Raw genomic sequence first — 19,360 nt, 5'->3', positions numbered from 1 at the left:
AGTTCATTTTCCTGCTTCTTTCATGACACCACAGGTTGTGGGCTGGAGAATAGGGACAAGTGTGAAGTGTATATAGAAGAAATTATAATGCTTCATGGTTTTTAGGTAGAATTGGGTTACCATTTCAACTTTGAGTCCTGTATTTTCTATTTGACTAAAGTAAACTACTGTAAATTATCATTATTGAAAGCCAAAAAATGTGAAATTAAATGGAAAACACTGGTATAAAAGAGCGCTTCATAAAAGCACCAATGAAGATTTCTTTTCCTTAAGAGCAGGATTCTTCCTTATTACCCATCTGTTACCACCTAGACTTTTCCTGACTTTCTGTTCCACACAATAATTCCTTTCTTAAACAACAACAGCAAAAACAGAAAAAACACTGAGTAATTGTTTATTCTGCTTTACTAGTGGCCTTTTTTTATGATATTGAAAGGGGGGTGCCTCGTTCAATGAGAAGGCCACAATTCTTAGGTAGTTTAATACTGGAAGTTTTCTTTCTTAGCAAATGCCTGTTGCCTCTTTGAAAGGTCCACAATAACCTGCTGTTGACACAGTGACTTAGAGTTAAACTTCAAACAAAATGACTTTACTCTTAAAATATAATGGCCTCTCATCAAAATAACTTTTCAAAAGATTTGTTCTAGAAATAATTTTTATGCACAAACACATGGTACTTGCTACGTTAAAACTATTACTATTGATCTGAACTACCTTGAGAAATGTTGTATTTTATTTTGTCTCTCAGCGACTTTGTTTTTATCTTACATAATTAAAAAAAAAAAACTTACAGAACCTAATGTGATGTTGCTGCACATTACTTTGTCCTAATTAAGAAAATAATTATACATTTAGAAAGGATAAGTAAAATTTTTATGAAAACAATGTTTTCTTGTATTTTGCTTTTTGTGTATCCATGAGCTAGATTTTCTTTTGGAATATTATAAATTCTATAAACAACTGGAAACTTCTCATGAGGAAATGACCAAATTTAGAATATCATTTAAAATATCTATATAAGGTGGCCTATGTTTAATTTAGGCCACCTTATATAGATATTTTGCTGTAATTGATAATGACCTACTTTTAAAGAATGCTACTGAATGCGCTAAAATAAATGATATTCTAAATTTGGTCATTTCCTCATGAGAAGTTTCCAGTCATTTATAGAATTTATAATATTCCAAAAGAAAATCTAGCTCATGGATACACAAAAAGCAAAATACAAGAAAACATTGTTTTCATAAAAATTTTACTTATCCTTTTTAAATGTAAAATTATTTTCTTAATTAGGACAAAGTAATGTGAAGCAACTTAACTTGTGTAACCTTTCAGCAACATCACATTAGGTTCTGTAAGTTTTTTTTTAATTGTGTAATATAGATAAAAGTCGCTGAGAGACAAAATACAACATTTCTCAAGGTAGTTCAGATCAATAGTGATAGCTTTAACGTAGCAAGTACCATGTGTTTGTGCATAAAAATTATTTCTAGAACAAATCTTTTGAAAAGTTATTTTGATGAGAGGCCATTATATTTTAAGAGTAAAGTCATTTTGTTTGAAGTTTGACTCTAAATCACTGTGTCAACAGCAGGTTATTATGGACCTTTCAAAGAGGCAACAGGCATTTGCCAAGAAAGAAAACTTCCAGTATTAAACTACCTAAGAATTGTGGCCTTCTCATTGAACGAGGCACCCCCCTTTCGATATTATAAGGCCACTAGTAAAACAGAATACTGGGGGAGTAAAACAGAGTAAACAATTACTCAGGTGGCCTACGTTTAATTTGGAAACCCTGATGGTGTAGTGGTTAAGTGCTACAGCTGCTAACCAAGAGGTTGGCAGTTCAAATCCGCCAGGCGCTCCTTGGAAAGTCTACGGGGGCAGTTCTGCTCTGTCCTATAGGGTCGCTATGAGTCGTAATCAGCTTGACGGCAGTGGGTTTGGTTTGTTTTTTTGTATGTTTAATTTAGGAATGTCTTTTTTTTAGTTACACTAAAATTTCCATTTTTTTTTAAATTAGTTTTTCAAAGCAGAGACTGCAGTGGCTGGTATAAAAAAAATGACTTTGATTTAAAAAATCATTAGTTTTCTTTCTTTTTAATGGCTGTAGGGAATGAGCTTGGGTGGTATGAGTTTTGGGGCCAATAAAGGTGAATATTTTTCAGAATATTTAGAAATATGGGCATTTTACCCTAAGAGAGTCTGTGTTCGGTAACTAAAACAGTTAAAGTGTAGAAAAGGGAACAGAAGAAAAGGAAAACAGATGTACCTGAAGCACTGCTTTAATTGATCTGACAGCTTTTCTGGCTCATGACTGAAGAGAAGAGGAAGCTGGATAAAGTAGAATCACTCTACTTTAAACATGTTAAGTTACATGAGAATAGACTTAACATGGATGTAAGCTGACATTTTTGAATGTGATAAATTCTCTTTTACTAACAAAATTTTGTTAAGATATTAAGATAATTTAAATAAAGCATGTATTGAGAATCTGTTGGTTTTTTTTTTTTTTCCCGACAGCTACCATTTTGTCCTGTGGATGGATTATTTATCTCACCTATTATAACTCTCGGAATGTTGGTCTTATTTTAACATTGGTTCTTAACAGATTGTACAAACATGGCTATATCCATATTGGTAAGTAAAACTGAGATTTTTTCCTCCTTTAATCTTGGGATTTATATTATAAATTTTATTTTATGAACTGATCGTAGTTTTAGAAATTTACCTTTGTGTCATGCAGGTTAAACTAGTCTCACTGGGGTTTTTCTCATGTATGAGTCGAGACGAAGTATCACTTGGTTATGTCCCCCATTCTTACAGTGTTTCTAAAGTAATTGTTAACTTTTTTTCTTTTTTGTTTATAAGAGATGCTCATTTAAAGAATTTGAAAATTCAGATATATATAATATATAGAAATAGAAATTTCTTAAGGTTCCATCACCAAAAAAAAAAAATTTGAATGCTTTATATAGTTTCTGCTCCTTTTTAAGTAACTCATATTTAAAAAAATTCATAATTGTGTGGTTATAATCTGGTTATACATGTATTTCAGTTTTTAGCCTGATATACTAATAATTAATTTTACTTCATGGGTATGTAGTTATTTGATTTCTGGTTACCTATAAGCTGGAAGTTTCCTGGTAGATAGGAGAGTGTCTTAGGAAGCTATGTGCTTTGGAGAGCCCCAAACCTTTGGGAAAAGCGGGGAGTGGTTTCAGTGGATAGAACTATTATCACTTTCCATGTAATAGAGTACCTCTTCCAAAACCAAACCAAACCCACTGCCGTCAAGTCAATTCCAACTCATAGTGACCCTATAGGACAGAGTAGAACTGCCCCCTAGAGTTTGCAAGGAGCGCCTGGCGGATTAGAACTGCCGACTTCTTGGTTAGCAGCCATAGCACTTAACCACTATGCCACCAGGGTTTCCGAGTACCTCTTAATGGACATAAATAAAATTTATGTCGAACATAGGCAGTCTCCTCTAATTTGAGGGTATAGCTGCTTTCTGTAGTCACCTAAATCAACAGAAGGAAATGGTAAGTTCACTGCATTGGGTTTATTTAATGGGTATGCATAATTAAGGGAATCATCCATACAAAGGAGTGACGGAAAACTAATATCCTCCTGTGGTTATCTAGCAACTCATTCCAATAGTGATGATAATTACCTCATTTGTTTTTACATTTGAAGAAAGAATGAGAGGAAATTAGTAAAGCTGTAAGGATACCAGGAAGGGAGAGGAGAGAGAACTTTTAATTATTGAATGAATTGAATAGTAAAATTCTTTTAAACTCTAAGGACTCTACTATCAAAACCTTTACATTAATTGCTATTGTTTTCTTCTACAACAGGGTCCTTTTCTTTCTCTGTTCTTTCTGGAAAAGTCATGGTTCGTGAAATCTATTACATTACTGAAGACATGTCTATTAGGTAATAAAATAAAAAAGAAGAGCCCATTTAATAAAACACAAACTAGAACTATTATAAAAATATATGTTTATGATAAGCTTTATTTATATGATTTGCTTCTTCAAATAAAACTGTAAATTAAAAGTTATCTTTTTATTAAATAATATCTGGTGAATCGATGTTTTAAAGTGTTGTTATCAAAGGATTAATTTAGCTAAGGTTTAGACTAGTAAAAAGTTTATTGAATAGCAGCTTGTGAAAATGAATAATGATCTCATTAAATTCCTAGATGGAAAACCCAACCATTTAATTACCTGACTATTTGTGTTGTAGAATTCATAGTGGTCATTTGTTATATAAAAGAAGAGTAAGAGTTGTTATAGCTCTCATCCATTAACTCCTTATTAGAGATAATAAGAATTTATAATTGTTTAACATCTGTTAACAAGTCTTAATTTTACTCTAACAAGGAAACATGCATTTGAATATAATACGAAATGATAACTAACAACATGTTTGAAGCCTTGACACTATAAGCCTTGAACCAAAAGCCTGCTGTTTTTTTATGATTTTCTTAAAATTTGTAACTTAGAATATGAAATTTTTGAATTAATTGAGAAGTGCTAGGGTTTGGCAACACCTATACCTAATTTAATATGTTAGGAATCAACTTCTATGCAAGTCTAAATTATTTAAAAAATAACAGTAAAAGCTAAAAATTAAGAGACTGTAGTCCATTCTTTTTAGGGCATAAAGTGCTACGTGATTTACAGAAGTGAAGGAATAACTTTACAAGTTTCCTTTTAATGTGCTAACATCCTCCTTTCAGGATTTGGCTTATCATTTACATAATTTTTATACCGCTTAAAAGTATGATTTAAAAAAGAAAAAGCTTCTCTGATAAATGTCCTGTTAAATGTAACCTGGCATTAAATTTTACCTGATTAGAGTAATCTAATTTAGAGCTATACAAATCCTCTTTTTCATTTTCAGCTTGATGATTATGAAACATTATAATTTGTATTTCTTAGTTCTTAAAAAGATGTGTGTATATTTAGTGCACCAGTGTCCTATTGATAATTTTCTGCATTTCCTTATTCATTATCAATTAGTTGCCTTTTGTAATGACTAATTAAGAAATAAATTGTTAATTTAAGTTCTTTTGTAATTTACCTTGCTTAGAATTCAAGATGGATTTATCATTTTTCGATGGTGGAAAATGTATAACCCAAAGCAGAAACAACATGGTGAGTTTTTATTTTTTCATGTGTTAGATTTTCAGTTGTGGATATTGAAATGTTTTGCATTTTTTATAGATGAAAATATTTTTAAAAGCTCCGAAGTTTACAAAAGCTCTGAGGTTTATCACCATTGTGCTCAAAATCCTTCAGCAGTTTTTATATTGCCTGGTTAAGTTCAGAATCTTTAGCCTGTTGCTTATTTAAGGTTTCCCTCAATGTGACCCCTGCTTACATTTTCAGCCTTAAACCAGTTGCCATCAAGTCTTTTCCAACTCATATTGAGTCCGTGTGTGTCATTCTAGAATCGCATTCCATAGGATTTTCAGTGGCTGAGTTTTTAGAAGTAGAACACCAGGCCTTTGTTCCAAGGTGCCTCTGGGTGGATTAAAACTGTCAACCTTTAAGTGAGCAACCAAGCATGTTAACCGTTTGCACCACCCAGGGACTTCGTATTTCCAGCCTTATTGCCCGTCATGTCTTTAGTCCTAACCCATACTCTGCTTAGGCTGACACCTCTAACACTAATGTTTCCACTAATACACCTTATACTCGTCGCTCTCTGTACCTTTATTTATACTTCTGCCTGACACTGCTACTAATTCTTATTTATCTGCTGTGATAAAGATGAACAAAAAAGAGCAAATATAGGCTGTAGGCTTTGTTCTGGATCTATTTTTCTCACCATAGAAAGATCTGTGGGCTCTGGGCTTGCCTAGAAAGCTTAGCATTTCACGACCTTTTAAGTGCTTCTGTTTTGGCCCCTAACCCTCCTAACTTTCACTAATGGCTTTAAGGGTAAATAGACCCCTCCACCTTAACTTAGCTATCAGGATCATCTGTGTTTCTGGTACCCCAGGTTAAAATTCTGAAATGGTGGTTAGGTTCGATATAATGTTGGAACTTACCAATGAAACATTTTTTATTGTGGATTAATCTAGGAATCTTGCCATCCTTTATAACTTTGTTTTTATGGGAAAATAGATTCAAAGTTCTAAAAGCTTTTGAATGTCTCATAAATTTGAGCCAGCCTAAATTACTTTACATTTAACCATTATTTATTCTTCTTACTATCACTCCCCTGCCCTCGCATAGTTTTGCTCCTCCCTTACTCTTCCTTGAAGAGGCTGGAATGAATGAGTTAGAATTTGGCATCTGCAGAATTAACAATATCATAATGATTAGAAATTAGAATAATGGGAAGATTTCAAGTCTGGAAGAAGTTTTTTTTAACAATTGGAGTTGCTCATTTGATAAGTTTGAACAGAGGTTGAGTGACTTCATGTGACACAGTATTCTCTGGGATTTTAAAATAGGCCCTTTGCAGTCAGTCTCTTGCCTGTGAGTTTAGAATATCAGTTGTTAAAGCAGCACTTTTACTTCTTTTCTCCAATAATTGTTACAAGTATTTTCACAGGAACAATTCGTTCTTTAGATAGTCAACATGTTAGTGGATTGGGAATCTTAAGTTTTAAGTTTCCATAAAATATGAATAAAGTCAAAATTTTGAGTCACTTTCCTACATTATGTTAAATTTTGTGGAGAAAATGTTGCATAGTTATTTTTTGTCTCTTTTTTTACTGTAATCCTCATGTTGTTTTTATGTGCCATCAAGTTGGTTCTGACTCATAGTGACCCTATGTACAATACAATGAAACACTGCCCAGTACTGTACTACTGTGACAATGTCATTGAGGGTCTTCCTCTTTTTCGCTGACTCTCTTCTTTATCAAGCATGATGTCCTTCTCCAGGGACTGGTCACTCTTGATAACATGTCCAAGGTACGTGAGATGAAGTCTCGCCATCCTCACTTCTAAGGAGCGTTCTAGCTATACTTCTTCCAAGCCAGATTTGTTCGTTCTTCTGGCTGTCCATGGTATATTCAGTATTCTTTGCCAACACGTAATTCAGATGCATCAGTTCTTCTGTAGACTTCCTTATTCATTGTCCAGCTTTCACATGAATATGAGGTGATTGAAAATATCATGGCTTGGGTTAGGAGCACTTTAGTCCTCAAGGTGATATCTTTGCTTTTAAATACTTTGAAGAGGTCTTTTGCTGCAGATTTGCCTCAATGCAATAGGTCATTTGATTTCTTGACTGTTGCATCCATGGATGCTGATTGTGGATCCAAGTAAAATGACAACTTCAGTATTTTTTCTGTTTATTATGGTGTTGCTTATTGGTCTAGTTTGTTGAGGTATAATCCATACTGAAGACTGTAGTCTGATCTTTATCAGTAAGTGCCTCTTCGTTATATAAAGAGCATTCTTCTTCATATAGTCCAGCTTTTGGGATTATTTGCTCAGCATACAGATTGAAATAAGTATGCTGAGTGAAAGGATACAACCATGACACACGCCTTTCCTGATTTTAAACCATGCAGTACCCCTTCCTTGTGTTTAAACAACTGCCTCTTGGTGTATGTACAGGTTCTATACGAGCACAATTAAGTGTTCTGGAATTCTCATTCTTCACAGTGTTATCCATAATTTGTCATGATCCACACAGGTGAATCCCTTTGCATAGTCAATAAAACACAGGTAAACATCTTTCAGGCATTCTCTGCTTTCAGCCAAGATTTGTCCGACGTCAGCAGTGATATCCCTTGTTCCACGTCCTCTTCTGAATCTGGCTTGAATTTCTGGCAATTCCCTGTTGATGTTACTGCGATAATAGCAAAAATTTACTTGCGTGTGGTATTAATGATATCATTTGGTAATTCCCACAGTATGTTGGATCACATTGCTTTGGAATGGGCACATATATGAATCTCTTCCAGTCAGTTGGCCAGGTAACTGTCCATGTATATAGTTGCCATTTATGTTGTTGAAAAAAGATATTTCCAGTGAATAAGTCATTGTTTTTACAAAATCTGTCATGTGATTTTTGGCATAGTTTCTATCACCAGGGCCATATTTTTCAACTACTGATCCTTCTTTGTTTCTGACTTTTGTATTTCAATCATCAGTAATTATCAATGCATCTTGATTGCATCTTTGATCAATTTCAGACTGCAGAAGTTGCTGAAAATCTTCAGTTTCTTCATCTTTGGCATTAGTGGTTGGTTCATAAATTTGAATAATCCTTACGGTGGTATTTAAGTAAAGATATATGCTTAAGACTTAAGAGATGGCCTGAGCTTGTTCCTAAGGGTCAAGTCCTCTTTAGTCCCAGCTTTTGACACGTTCATTTAACTTTGAACAGGCCAAGTATTTCTGCCTCTGATTTAATTTTGAAGTCTGTCTAGCTTTTCCCTTAGAAATAGATTTACTTTAGCAGTGTATTTTTTGCCACATCATGCTTCTGTTAATCTTGGAGCCTACTCACGAGATGATTTGTTCTTTTGACTTAGTAATCTTTTTTCCCATGTTTAGTTAATATCCATGTGGGAGAGCTAGGTTTTGATTCCCAGACAGTGGACCTCATGCCCAGCCACCACCTGTTGGTGGAGCCTTGTGTATTGCTATGATGCTGAACAGGTTTTAGCAGAGCTTCAGGACTAAAACAGACTAGGAAGAAAGCCTGGTGATCTACTTCTGAAAATCAGTCAGTGAAAACCCTGTGGATCACAATAGTCTGATCTGCAACTGATCATGGGATGGCAGTGTTCAGTTATGCATGTGGTTGCCATGAGTTGGGGGCCAGCTCAACAGACAGCTAACAACAGCGATAACATATTATTAGCAAGATTACAGTGGTGCTGAAATTAAAATTCTCTTTGTTTATGTAGCTGGTTTATAATTTTAAAAAATATACCTTTTTATGTTTATATTAGAAATTTTATTTCAAATTATTTCATTATTTTAGGATGTTCATGTACACGTATTTATATGTGTGGACATTTAATGAACATGACTCCATTGAGTTGAAATACAGCTACCTTATGATTAAATGTGATACTTTGGACATAGTAACATCATAGCACTTTTTTAGCTAAAAGGGAACTTTCTTAGAGATCATCTAGCCCAGTAGTTTTCAAGTGAAGCCTTAATCAGAAACACCATCAATAGAACAGATAAAGCTGTAAGGGGATGGTGGATTATGAAGTACGAGTGAAGCTCATTTGACCCAACACTCCATACTGCTTACCCTTCTTGTTCGTGGATTTAAAGGAAGACAGTTTGGAAACAACTAATCTTCTCAAAATCTCTCATCAATTTGGAAACAACTAATATTCTCAAAATCCCCTATTTTTCAGATGAAGAAACAAATTCATGTGACTGTAACTGGTAAAGCCAGGACAAAAACCTAAGATTGCTAACTTCTAGTTCAGCACTCTGTATTGTAAGATAGCCTTGTCAGATATGACCCAAGTAAAAAAACAAGAACAAAACAAAACAAACTATTGCTATTAAGTCTAATTCTGACCCACGATTACCCTATGTTCTACAGAGTAGAACTGCTGTATAAGGTTTTCTTGGCTATAATCTTTGTGGAAGCAGATTGCCAAGCCTTTCTTCTGTGGTGCCACTGGATGGGCTCGAACTGCCATCCTTTGTTTACAAGTGCAAACTATTTGTGCCACCCAGGTCTCAACTAGGACTTTGGAAATTCTTATACATAAACACTGATTATAGCTTATGGGAAGAATGGAAGCATTGCAGTATCCAGAGGCAGTTGCAAAATTTAAAGTTAAGCCTAATGTGATTGCCTACTTTGGAATTTTCTTAGACATGAGGATTACAAACTTAAATTGCATATAGCTTTACAATTACAGGTAGCCCCTTAACGACATAGTTGAGTTACGATGAACCTCAATTACGTCCATCTTTTTTTTTTTTTTTGGTACACTTTATTGTTAGTAATACGTGCTACATTCAGTGTTTCAGCGTGTAATTTCTTGATGTCATCATATCTGTAAGCTTATCTATAATGTTTCCAACCCCCAGAGACAAAGATCGGATTTATAATGATACTGTGGTAAAAGGCAATACTAATGAAAACTTAATTAAAAAAAAAAAAAAGAGGTATTCAGCTTATGTCAGAATCGACTTATGATGGAGTTGTGGGAATAAAACCCTGTCCTAAGTCGGGGACTACCTGTATTATCTTAAATGGATTTCTCTTCACCAAAATATATGGAAGAGTTCGAGAGTTGATAGACCCCCACTTACAATGGTGTATAAAATAATAAAATTCCTAGGAATAAATTTAACCAGAGGGGTGAATGACTTATACATTGAAAACTAAAATGTTGCTGAAACAAATTAAAGAAGACCTAAATAAATGGAAAGACATACCTTGTTCATGAATTGGAAGACTCAGTATCATTAAGATGTCAATACTACCCAAAGTGGTCCACAAAGTCAGTGCAATTCTTATCAAAATTCCAGCAGCCTTTTTTCTTTTTTTGCGGAAATGGAAAAGCCAGTCCTCAAATACGTAAGGAATTGCAAGGGGTCCTGAATAGTCAAAATAATCTTGAAAAAGAGCATAGTAGGAAGACTCACATTTCCTGATTTTAAAACATACTATAAAATTACAGTTATGGAAACAGTGTAGTACTAGTACAAGGATAGACAAACAGACCAGCAGAATAGAATTGAGAGTTCAGAAATAAAGTCATACTTCTATGGACAATTGATTTTCACCAAGACTCCCAGTTCCACTCATTGGGGGAAAGAACAGTCTCTTCAATAAGTGGTGCTGGGACAGCTAGATCTCCACGTGCAAAAAAAATGGAGTTGGACCCGTACCTCACACCATATATGAAAATCAACTGAAAATGGATCAATGACCCTAATATAAGACTTAAAACCATAAAATTTTTAGAAGAAAACAAGGGTAAAGTTTAAAGACCTGGTCTTTGACAATGGATTCTTTGATATGACACCAAAAGCTTGAGCAACAAAAGAAAAGATAGATGAATTGGACTTCATCAAAATTGAAAACTTTCGTCCATCAAAGAACTTCATCCAGAAAGTGAAAAGACAACCTACAGAATGGGATAAAATTGTTGGGAACCATATATTTGATAAGTGTTTAATATCCAGAATATATAAAGAACTACAACTCCACAATAAAAAGACAACCCAATAAAAAATGGACAAAGGATTTGAGCAGACATTTTCCAGAGAAGATATACTGGTATCCAATAAGCACATGAAATGATGCTCGACAACATTAGTCATCAGGGAAATGCAAATCAAAACCATAAAGAAACATCACTTCACATCCACTAAGATGGCTATTACCAGAAAAATGAAAAATAACAAGTGTTGGCAACAATGTGGAGAAATTGGAACCCTTATGCATTTTTGATGGTAATGTAAAATGATGCAGTTTGGCTGTTCCTCAAAATGTTAACCATAGAATTATCAGATGACACAGCAATTCTACTTAGAGGTATATGCCCAAAAGGCATCAAAGCAGAGGCTGAAATAGATACATATACACCCTTGTTCGTTGCAGCATTATTCACAATAGCTAAAGGTGGAAACAACCAAAATGCCTGTCAACAAATGAGTGGATAAACAAAATGTGGTATATAAATACAATGGATTATTACTCAGTGATAATGAGAAATGAAGTTCTGATACATGCTATGACCTGGATGAACCTTGAAAACATTATGCTAAGGACAGATGTTTTGTGATCCCACTTGTGTAAAATATCTAGAATAGGCAAATACATAGAGACAAAAGTTTATTACTGGTTACCAGGGGCTATAGGGAAGGGAGACTGGAAGTTATAGCTGAAGGGGCACTGAGTTTTTGTTTGGGGTGATGAAAAACTTTTGGAAATGGATAGCGGTGATGGTAGCATAACATGCTGAGTATAATTAAATGTCACTAAATTGTACATTTAAAAATGGTTAAAATCATAAAAAAAAATTTTTTTTATTTGTTATATGTATCTTACTACAATTAAAATACAAACAGAACAACTTACCCAAGTTCTTTGTGAAGCAAATAACATTGAATAAAATATTTACCTTTTATTTAACAGGTATTTTTCATTTACTTTATTAATCCTTGTGTTAAATCGAGGTAAGGGATTATGAAACAAGAAGGAGGAAATGGGTGCTACCCAAGCCTATTTTGGGTAGTAGATGCATATAAATAACCATAAATAAAGGAGAGAGAGAGAGCATATGGTGTGGGTTGAGGAAAAATACTGAGAACTGTCTTCAAAATTGCTAACTTTGGTGCGGATGACTTGGTGTGATCCCGGCATGCTCATATTTTGATGATTAGAGTTCTGCCCGTCTGTCAGGAGGCAGAATGGTAGATGGAGGGCTGTTGTGAAAGTGCCATGTCTTGATCTGCATGCTTGGTGATGATGGTTAGTAGGTGTATATCTGGCACAGGTGGAGTGGACAGAGAGTAGCTCCGATGGAATAACTGGTTTGACCAATGGCACTCAAGTTGGAAAACATGGGTGTATTTAGGACTTAGCAAATAATTAAGTTTGGTTGTAAATATAATGTTAAGGTGTAATAGGGGGGTGTTTTGGAGGCTGTATTATACAGGATCTCGATTCTCTGAAGCCAGAATCATTAAAGGTTTTTGGGCAGGGGAGTAACATAAACTTAGCTCATTTCAAAGGACATAGCAAAATGGAATCACTACCTTATGTTCATGTACTCCAAGTTAATATAAATAGCTCACGTTGGTCCTCCTGTGAGTGGGTCTCCCCGTCATTTCTTTTCAGTGTCTTGAATTCATTTTGTCACTCTTTTAGTATTAGCATATTTCTATGTGTTTCTGCTCCCTCTCTGTAATTGTCCATAACATAAAACAAATATCATAATTTTTGGATATTTTGTGTTCTTCTTAAAAACATTTAAATTAAATTGTTTTAGCTGTCCTTTTATTTTGTGTGTACCATTGGTTTTCACTAGAAAAGAAGACTCCTCATCTGCATGTTACAGAGATGTTAGAAGGAATTGATGGGGTTAATAGTTACCACTTTTCCAATTACTGATTATTTGCTCATAGTTTTACCTGCATTGTAACATATAAATCTCTGTAGTGCTCAAGAGGCCCCCAGTTTTGGAGAATGGCCAGAGAAGTTGCTTGTAAAGGCAATACTGTGTTAAAGAGGACACCTTTAACAACACGTCCACAGTCGTACCCTCCAAAGATGAAGACACAGTTCCAAGTAGCAGTGCAGGAGTAAGCAGCTCAGTTAGTCTACGTACATTAGTAATCTAAGCGTGATTCACAGACGGAACTTAGAATGTAGAACATAGAGGAGTCAGAGCTGTAAGCTCAATTTTTAGACAGTTTTGTCGTTAGTTGCTGTGGAGTTGGCCACTGACTCATGGCAAACTTGTGTACAACAGAATGAAATGCTGCCTGGTCATATATTGGATGATATTCATTGTGATCCATAGGGTTTTCAAAGACGAACTTTTAGAAGTAGATTATCAGGACTTTCTAGTCTGCCTTAGTCTGGAAGTTCCACTGAAACCTGTCCACCTGGGTGACCCTGCTGGTATTTGAAAAATTTATGGCATAGCTTCTAGCTCGTAACAACATGCGAGCCACTATAGTTTGACATACTGACAGACGGGCAGTGGTTTTAGACAGTAGACTTCTAAATTATACACACTAGTAAGACATTCTTTCTTATTGATGAAGAGCAGATCCATGTTCTTTGACAGCTAAGCAAGGCAGAAAGTAGAGGTGGTTGACATTTCTTGTTGGAAAATTTAGAAGCGTAACTAGGGCATGTACCTAAATACATAGATGGCCCTCTAGCCCTCCAAGAAGCTGGACTCAGCGTTCCTCTGTGGGTAGAACCAAAGTTTTCATTAGAAACTTTTAGAATTGCTCTATTAGAGAAAAAGAGGGATATTCTGGAGCCCAAATTCTATGCCATAGAGCTTGGCTGGGAGGAGATTTAGATTTTTCAGTTGTTCAGTGTTTAGTGTAACCCTATAGAAAATAAAAATACCTCATTTGTTTACCATAGAATTTTGCTGTGAAATTATTCCCTAGGTTGTGAAATCAGTGATCTGCTATAGACAGTTGTTGGCTAAAGGCCAGTCAGTTGAGAACATCTGTCAAAAATCTTTATTTTGTTTTTAAGATAGTTGATTTTAAGATATTCTTTTAGAAAATAGAGGACCAGTTGCTTCTTAATACGTGATGACATATTCAGATCTGAATAAGTAGGCATGCATCTTCTTATCTAGAAGAAATTTTTACATTTTTAAAGAAGTGGAAGGATGATAATAAACATGTCCCTTTCTGTTATTTTGTCCCTTGGAAGTTTTAGCCTAATTTATTCTAGTGCTTTTTAAATTCGTAGCAACTAAATCTTATTTATTTATTAAATTGGTACCCTGAGCAGTTTTTAAAAGATCAGTGGACTATTTTTGGCTTTGTATGAAGTATCGATTCTAAGTATTACAAGGCCTCTGCAGCCTTTCTGCACTTTACCTTTTTTTTTTTTTTGGCTACAAATAGCATGTGGCCCAATTACATAAGTGCCTTTTTCCTAATTTCCCTTTGGAAAACAAGACTTCTCAATTAGCTCTTTGCTCAGGAGACCTGAGCTGCTCTACAACATTCATTTACTACCTGTCCCCCTCAATAAATTAACTGCTTGTTAAGTCAAGAGTTTTTATGTCTTTAGCTTATGTCCCTTGGGTATTTTATTAACAGAATTTTTGGGGGAGCCCATTTATGTGAACACTACCAGGTTAGATGATTTGGAGATTTACGGAATCTGGGAGAAAAAAAGATTTCTGCCTTCAAGTGTAGAGCAGTCTTAATGTAGAGATAAGATATAAAAGACCAGTTGACTGTATTTTTCTTAAATTATATATAAAGTTTTCACTTTCACTTCCAGCACCATCAGAATGAATGAAACCATAAAAACTCCTTACTAAATTCCCTGGAGAAGTAAATGTCAGTGTTAACGGTATTTAACGATTTCAAATACAGGCAGTCTGCGAGTTACAAACGAGATCTGTTCCTAATCTGCCGTTAAGTCAAATTTATAAGTCGGTGACAGGTGCGTGTGGTTCTTCTTAACCTTACGCTGGTGCAAGAAAAGGCTGGAAGCTTCTGCGGGGATTTAAAAGATGCATGTGCAGCAAGTGAAAGTGGTTGTGATGAAGAATTTGTTGTGAGTAGGGGTTGGTTCCCTCCTTCAAAAGTGAGGGCAAATTTACATAACATTAAAGGGCAAGTGCAAGTTGTCCCTAAGTTAAATGTTCTTAACCTGGGTACTGCCTGTGTTGCATTTAAGCTTTGAATAGTAATCATTTTGTTTTAATAAAATACAAGGAAGTAACTAGAATCTTTTGGTAAATTTGTTTTCAGGAATTGTAATATTAATTTTTGCTTTGAAACAGTCATTACATCCATTAATATAACTGATAGACAGTTTTCTTTTATGGGGAAGAACCAATATTTCAGGGAACAATCATTGCATTCATTAATATAATTGATAGACAATTTTGTTTTATGGTGAAGAACCACCAGTATTTCAGACACCAGAGTTCCAGTGTACTTCTTGCTAGTTTTATAAACTTGGGCTCCATCTGCTAGGATTGTTGTGAGAATTAAATAAGATGATGTGAGTAGAGTACCTCAAACAGTACCTGGAACATAGAAAGTGTTCAGTAGAGGAGAGCTACTTTTATTATTATTAGTATTGTATTGCATTATGAAATAAGTGAATTCAGTGTAAATTGAAGTGAATGTGTAATTTATATGACTAGTACGAATTTGTCCTGCAAGGAGAAGGGAACTAGTATTTATTGCGTGCAACAATCCTGTAAGGTAGGTAGGGATATTCCCATTTTATAGAAGAGGAAAATGAGGCTTAGAGTGGTTAAGGTACTTACTGTAGGTTACAACATTACTAACTGATGTTACAGGGATCCAATCCCGTATCCTTTCTACTGTTTATTTACCTCTTTTCTCTAGCTTCTGGAGAATCCAGTGTAGGATTCCCAACTTTTTTTTTTTCTTTAAAGAAGCTTTGTTGGGTTGGAAAGGTGGGGTGTCTGTATGTGGAAGAGTCGGCCTTAGGGAAAGGTGCTTATACAGACAGGGGTGTTTGTCTGTCTGTACGAGGATATGTCCCCATCCATCTGGGAGAGTGCCCCTATCTCTGTGTGGGGTTCTTTGGCATGTGTGCTCTATGTGTGTAATTATCCACGTGAGGGTGATACAGTGAGCGTGCTCATATTCGTATGCAGATACCTGCGTGTGTGGTGCTGTGAGAGTATGTGCATGTGTGTGCTTGTCTTTGTGAATGGCTCTGTGTTTGTGTATATGAGTGTACCCCTGTGTGCACGGCCCTGTGTGTGTGTGCACACCCCTCCACATTGCCTGTCTCTACGTGTGTGCCCATCTCTGCATGTGTACTTTTCCCAATGCCTCTGTCTCTTTGGTTGTGATGTTAGGCATGAACCTTTCTCTGTGCATCTATCTGTGCTGGGGAGGCTAGGAAGAGGGCTTAAAGACCCTGGGTAGAAGCCCTGAAGGAGATACAGGCCATGTAAACCTAGAGATCACCCAGGACCTGATTTACTGTTTAATCATAGAGCTCCCTGACTTGAATATTATTATTATTATTTTAATTTTATTGTGTTTTTGGTGAAAGTTTACAGGACATATTAGTTTCTCATTCAAAAATTTATGCACAAATTGTTTTGTGACATTGTTTGCAATCCCTGCAATATGTCAGCACCCTCCCCATTTCCCTTTCCACCCTGGGTTCTCCATGTCTATTCATCTAGTTTTCCTGCCCTTCCTGCCTTCTTGTCTTCGCTTTTGGGCGGGTGTTGCCCATTTGGTCTCATATGCTTGATTGAACTAAGAAGCACATTCCTCACGTGTGTTATTATTTGTTTTATAGGCCTGTCAAATCTTTGGCTGAAAGGTGGGATTTGGGAGTGGCTTCAGTTCTGAGTTAGCAGGGTGTCCGGGGACCATAATCTCAGGGGTTCCTCCAGTCTCTGTCAGACCAGTAAGTCTGGTCTTTCTTTATGAATTTGAATTTTGTTCTACATTTTTCTCCTTCTCTGTCTGGAACTGCCTGTTGTGATCCCTGTCAGAGCAATTGGTGGTGGTACTGGGCACCATCCAGTTCTGGGCTCAGGCCGGTGGAAGCTGTGGTTCAAGTGGTCCATTATTACTTTGGACTAATATTTTTCTTGTGTCTTTATTTATTTTCCTTAGTTTAGTTTTGAAATATCAGTTACAATGTGTTTTTTGTTTATTTAGACAAAATTTGTATTTATGTGAAGTGTTTGACATTCCATGTGTCTTTTTGCTAATAACATGAGAAAACATTATTAATTTTGGTGTGATTTGGTACCTTACTAAAGAGTATATATGTCATATTTAAATCACAGCTTAAGCTACTGAACTGGAAGTTAATAAAGTCTCTCCACCTATTGTTTAAAATTAAACTATCTAACTGATCATATGTAATTTTAATTTGTTTTGACTGGATAGAGATAAAAATGGATGGAGGTTAAAAGATGTATCAGAAAATGGTATGATTCAGATAATATGGTACCTTTCTTCAGACCCTTTGGTTGACATGTGATGTGTATTATTTTGCTCTATTTGGTAGCAGTTGTACTGTTTTAGATTTTTTTTTTTTTTGAAGAAGGAAACATCCCATTCATCACCTTATGTGTGGATTCATTAATTACTATTACTACTTATACTTAATATAATTATGTCTTTTATTTGATAAGACTATTATTTGTAGTCTACAGTTTATAAACCTTTGTTTTAGTATTGTGTAGTTTTTAAAAGCAAATTTTATGTGTTTATGAAAAATCCTGGTTTCTGTGATGCAGAAGCTCAATAATGTGATGTTTAAATGCATAATACTTTGAGCATTTTACTGTGTGTTTTAATATAAATTCACAGCTTTAGGGTAAAATTTTACTTTTATTCTGTAAATGGCATTTTACTCTTCTTACCATCTTTAAATTTGTTACACAACCAGAATATAGGAATTCAGGTTGTTTTTAGAATGGTAAATTAAAATACCACAGTAACATCAACTTTTTAATTTCTTTTGTCAGTATTTTATATTTGTTTTAATATGCTTCTGTATATCATGGAGCCATGGTGGTGCAGTGGTTTAGAGCTTGGCTGCTAACCAAAAGGTCAGTAGTTCAAATCCACCAGCCGCTCCTTGGAAACCCTGTGGGGCAGTTCTACTCTGTCGTGTAGGGTTGCTATGAATTGGAATCAGCTTGACAGCAATGGGTTTTTCTTTATATTATAAAATTCTCTTTTAAAATAAACAAATCTGAATTACTTCAGCTGTGGTTATTAACACTGTGAAAAAAAAATTGACTAAAAGCCTTTTTTTTTTTTTTGTAATTGATGTCTATAGATCCAAAGGCAGAAACCAGATTATACATAACAGTCAATGACTTTGAATTTCATGTCTACAATCGTTCTGATCTTTATGGACGCCTTCAAGAATTGTTTGGTTTAGAACCAACAATAATTCCACCCAAGAAAGAAGATGATAAAAGTGGAAGAACAAGAGCCCAGTCCAAAATTGAAAGGTTTGGTGTTAACACTTTTTTATATTTAAACATTTGTCCTATCAGAATATTATTGACTCTCTTCACCTAAACATATAATAATTTTTTTTCATAGGTTAACTAAAACTTTTAGTTAAATAAATAAATATGTAATTCTTTTAAAAACTCAAATAGCACACTATTATATAATGTAAAGTTATATTCTGTTCTCTTACTCACCAGTCCTACTTGACTCCTCACTGATAACTATTGCTATTAATTTTTTTTTTAATTTTAGATGCGTACGTATATATACACACACATAGATGAATAAAGAACCTATGCAAATACATGATTTTGTTTTATGTGTTTTTAAAAATCATATATAGGTTCCTGCAGTGTGTATAGTTCTGTAATTTACTTTTTATGCAGAAATATGTCTTTAAGATCTTTGTGTATTTGCATAAGTAGCTCTACCTCATTAAAAAAAAGTTATTCTATAGTAGAGACCTGCCAACTTTGATCCATGGGTCAAATCCAGCCCACTTACCTATTTTGTGAAGTTTTATTGGAACATAGCCACACCCATGTGTTTACATATTGGCTGTGGCTGCTTTTGTGGCGCAGTGACAGAGTTGGTCCATAAAGCCTAAAATATTGAATATCTAAACCTTTACAGCTTTCTGACCCCTGGTATATAATAAATGAGAGAACTGAAGATAATTGTTATTTGAGATA

At 34.9% G+C, this 19,360-nt stretch overlaps 1 protein-coding gene across 10 annotated transcripts in view; it reads left to right on the top strand.

Annotated features, from left to right (window-relative positions):
• The window catches only part of BLTP1 (bridge-like lipid transfer protein family member 1), a 237,137-nt gene that overhangs the window by 33,296 nt on the left and 184,481 nt on the right, over positions 1–19,360 (top strand). For 7 of the 10 annotated variants that reach the window (XM_064285380.1, XM_064285386.1, XM_064285381.1 and 4 more), the window contains exons 4-8: positions 2,524–2,640; positions 3,861–3,939; positions 5,101–5,165; positions 7,889–7,951; positions 18,487–18,664. In XM_064285380.1, coding sequence (XP_064141450.1) covers positions 2,524–2,640; positions 3,861–3,939; positions 5,101–5,165; positions 7,889–7,951; positions 18,487–18,664 — 502 coding nt within the window. The remainder of the gene's footprint in view (positions 1–2,523; positions 2,641–3,860; positions 3,940–5,100; positions 5,166–7,888; positions 7,952–18,486; positions 18,665–19,360) is intronic. The other 3 variants (XM_064285385.1, XM_064285382.1, XM_064285392.1) reach the window with 1 other exon arrangement.

The sequence above is a fragment of the Loxodonta africana genome, chromosome 5 (genome assembly GCF_030014295.1).
Source record: "Loxodonta africana isolate mLoxAfr1 chromosome 5, mLoxAfr1.hap2, whole genome shotgun sequence".
Lineage (NCBI taxonomy): Eukaryota > Metazoa > Chordata > Mammalia > Proboscidea > Elephantidae > Loxodonta > Loxodonta africana.
This window is presented reverse-complemented; position numbering and strand designations above follow the sequence as displayed.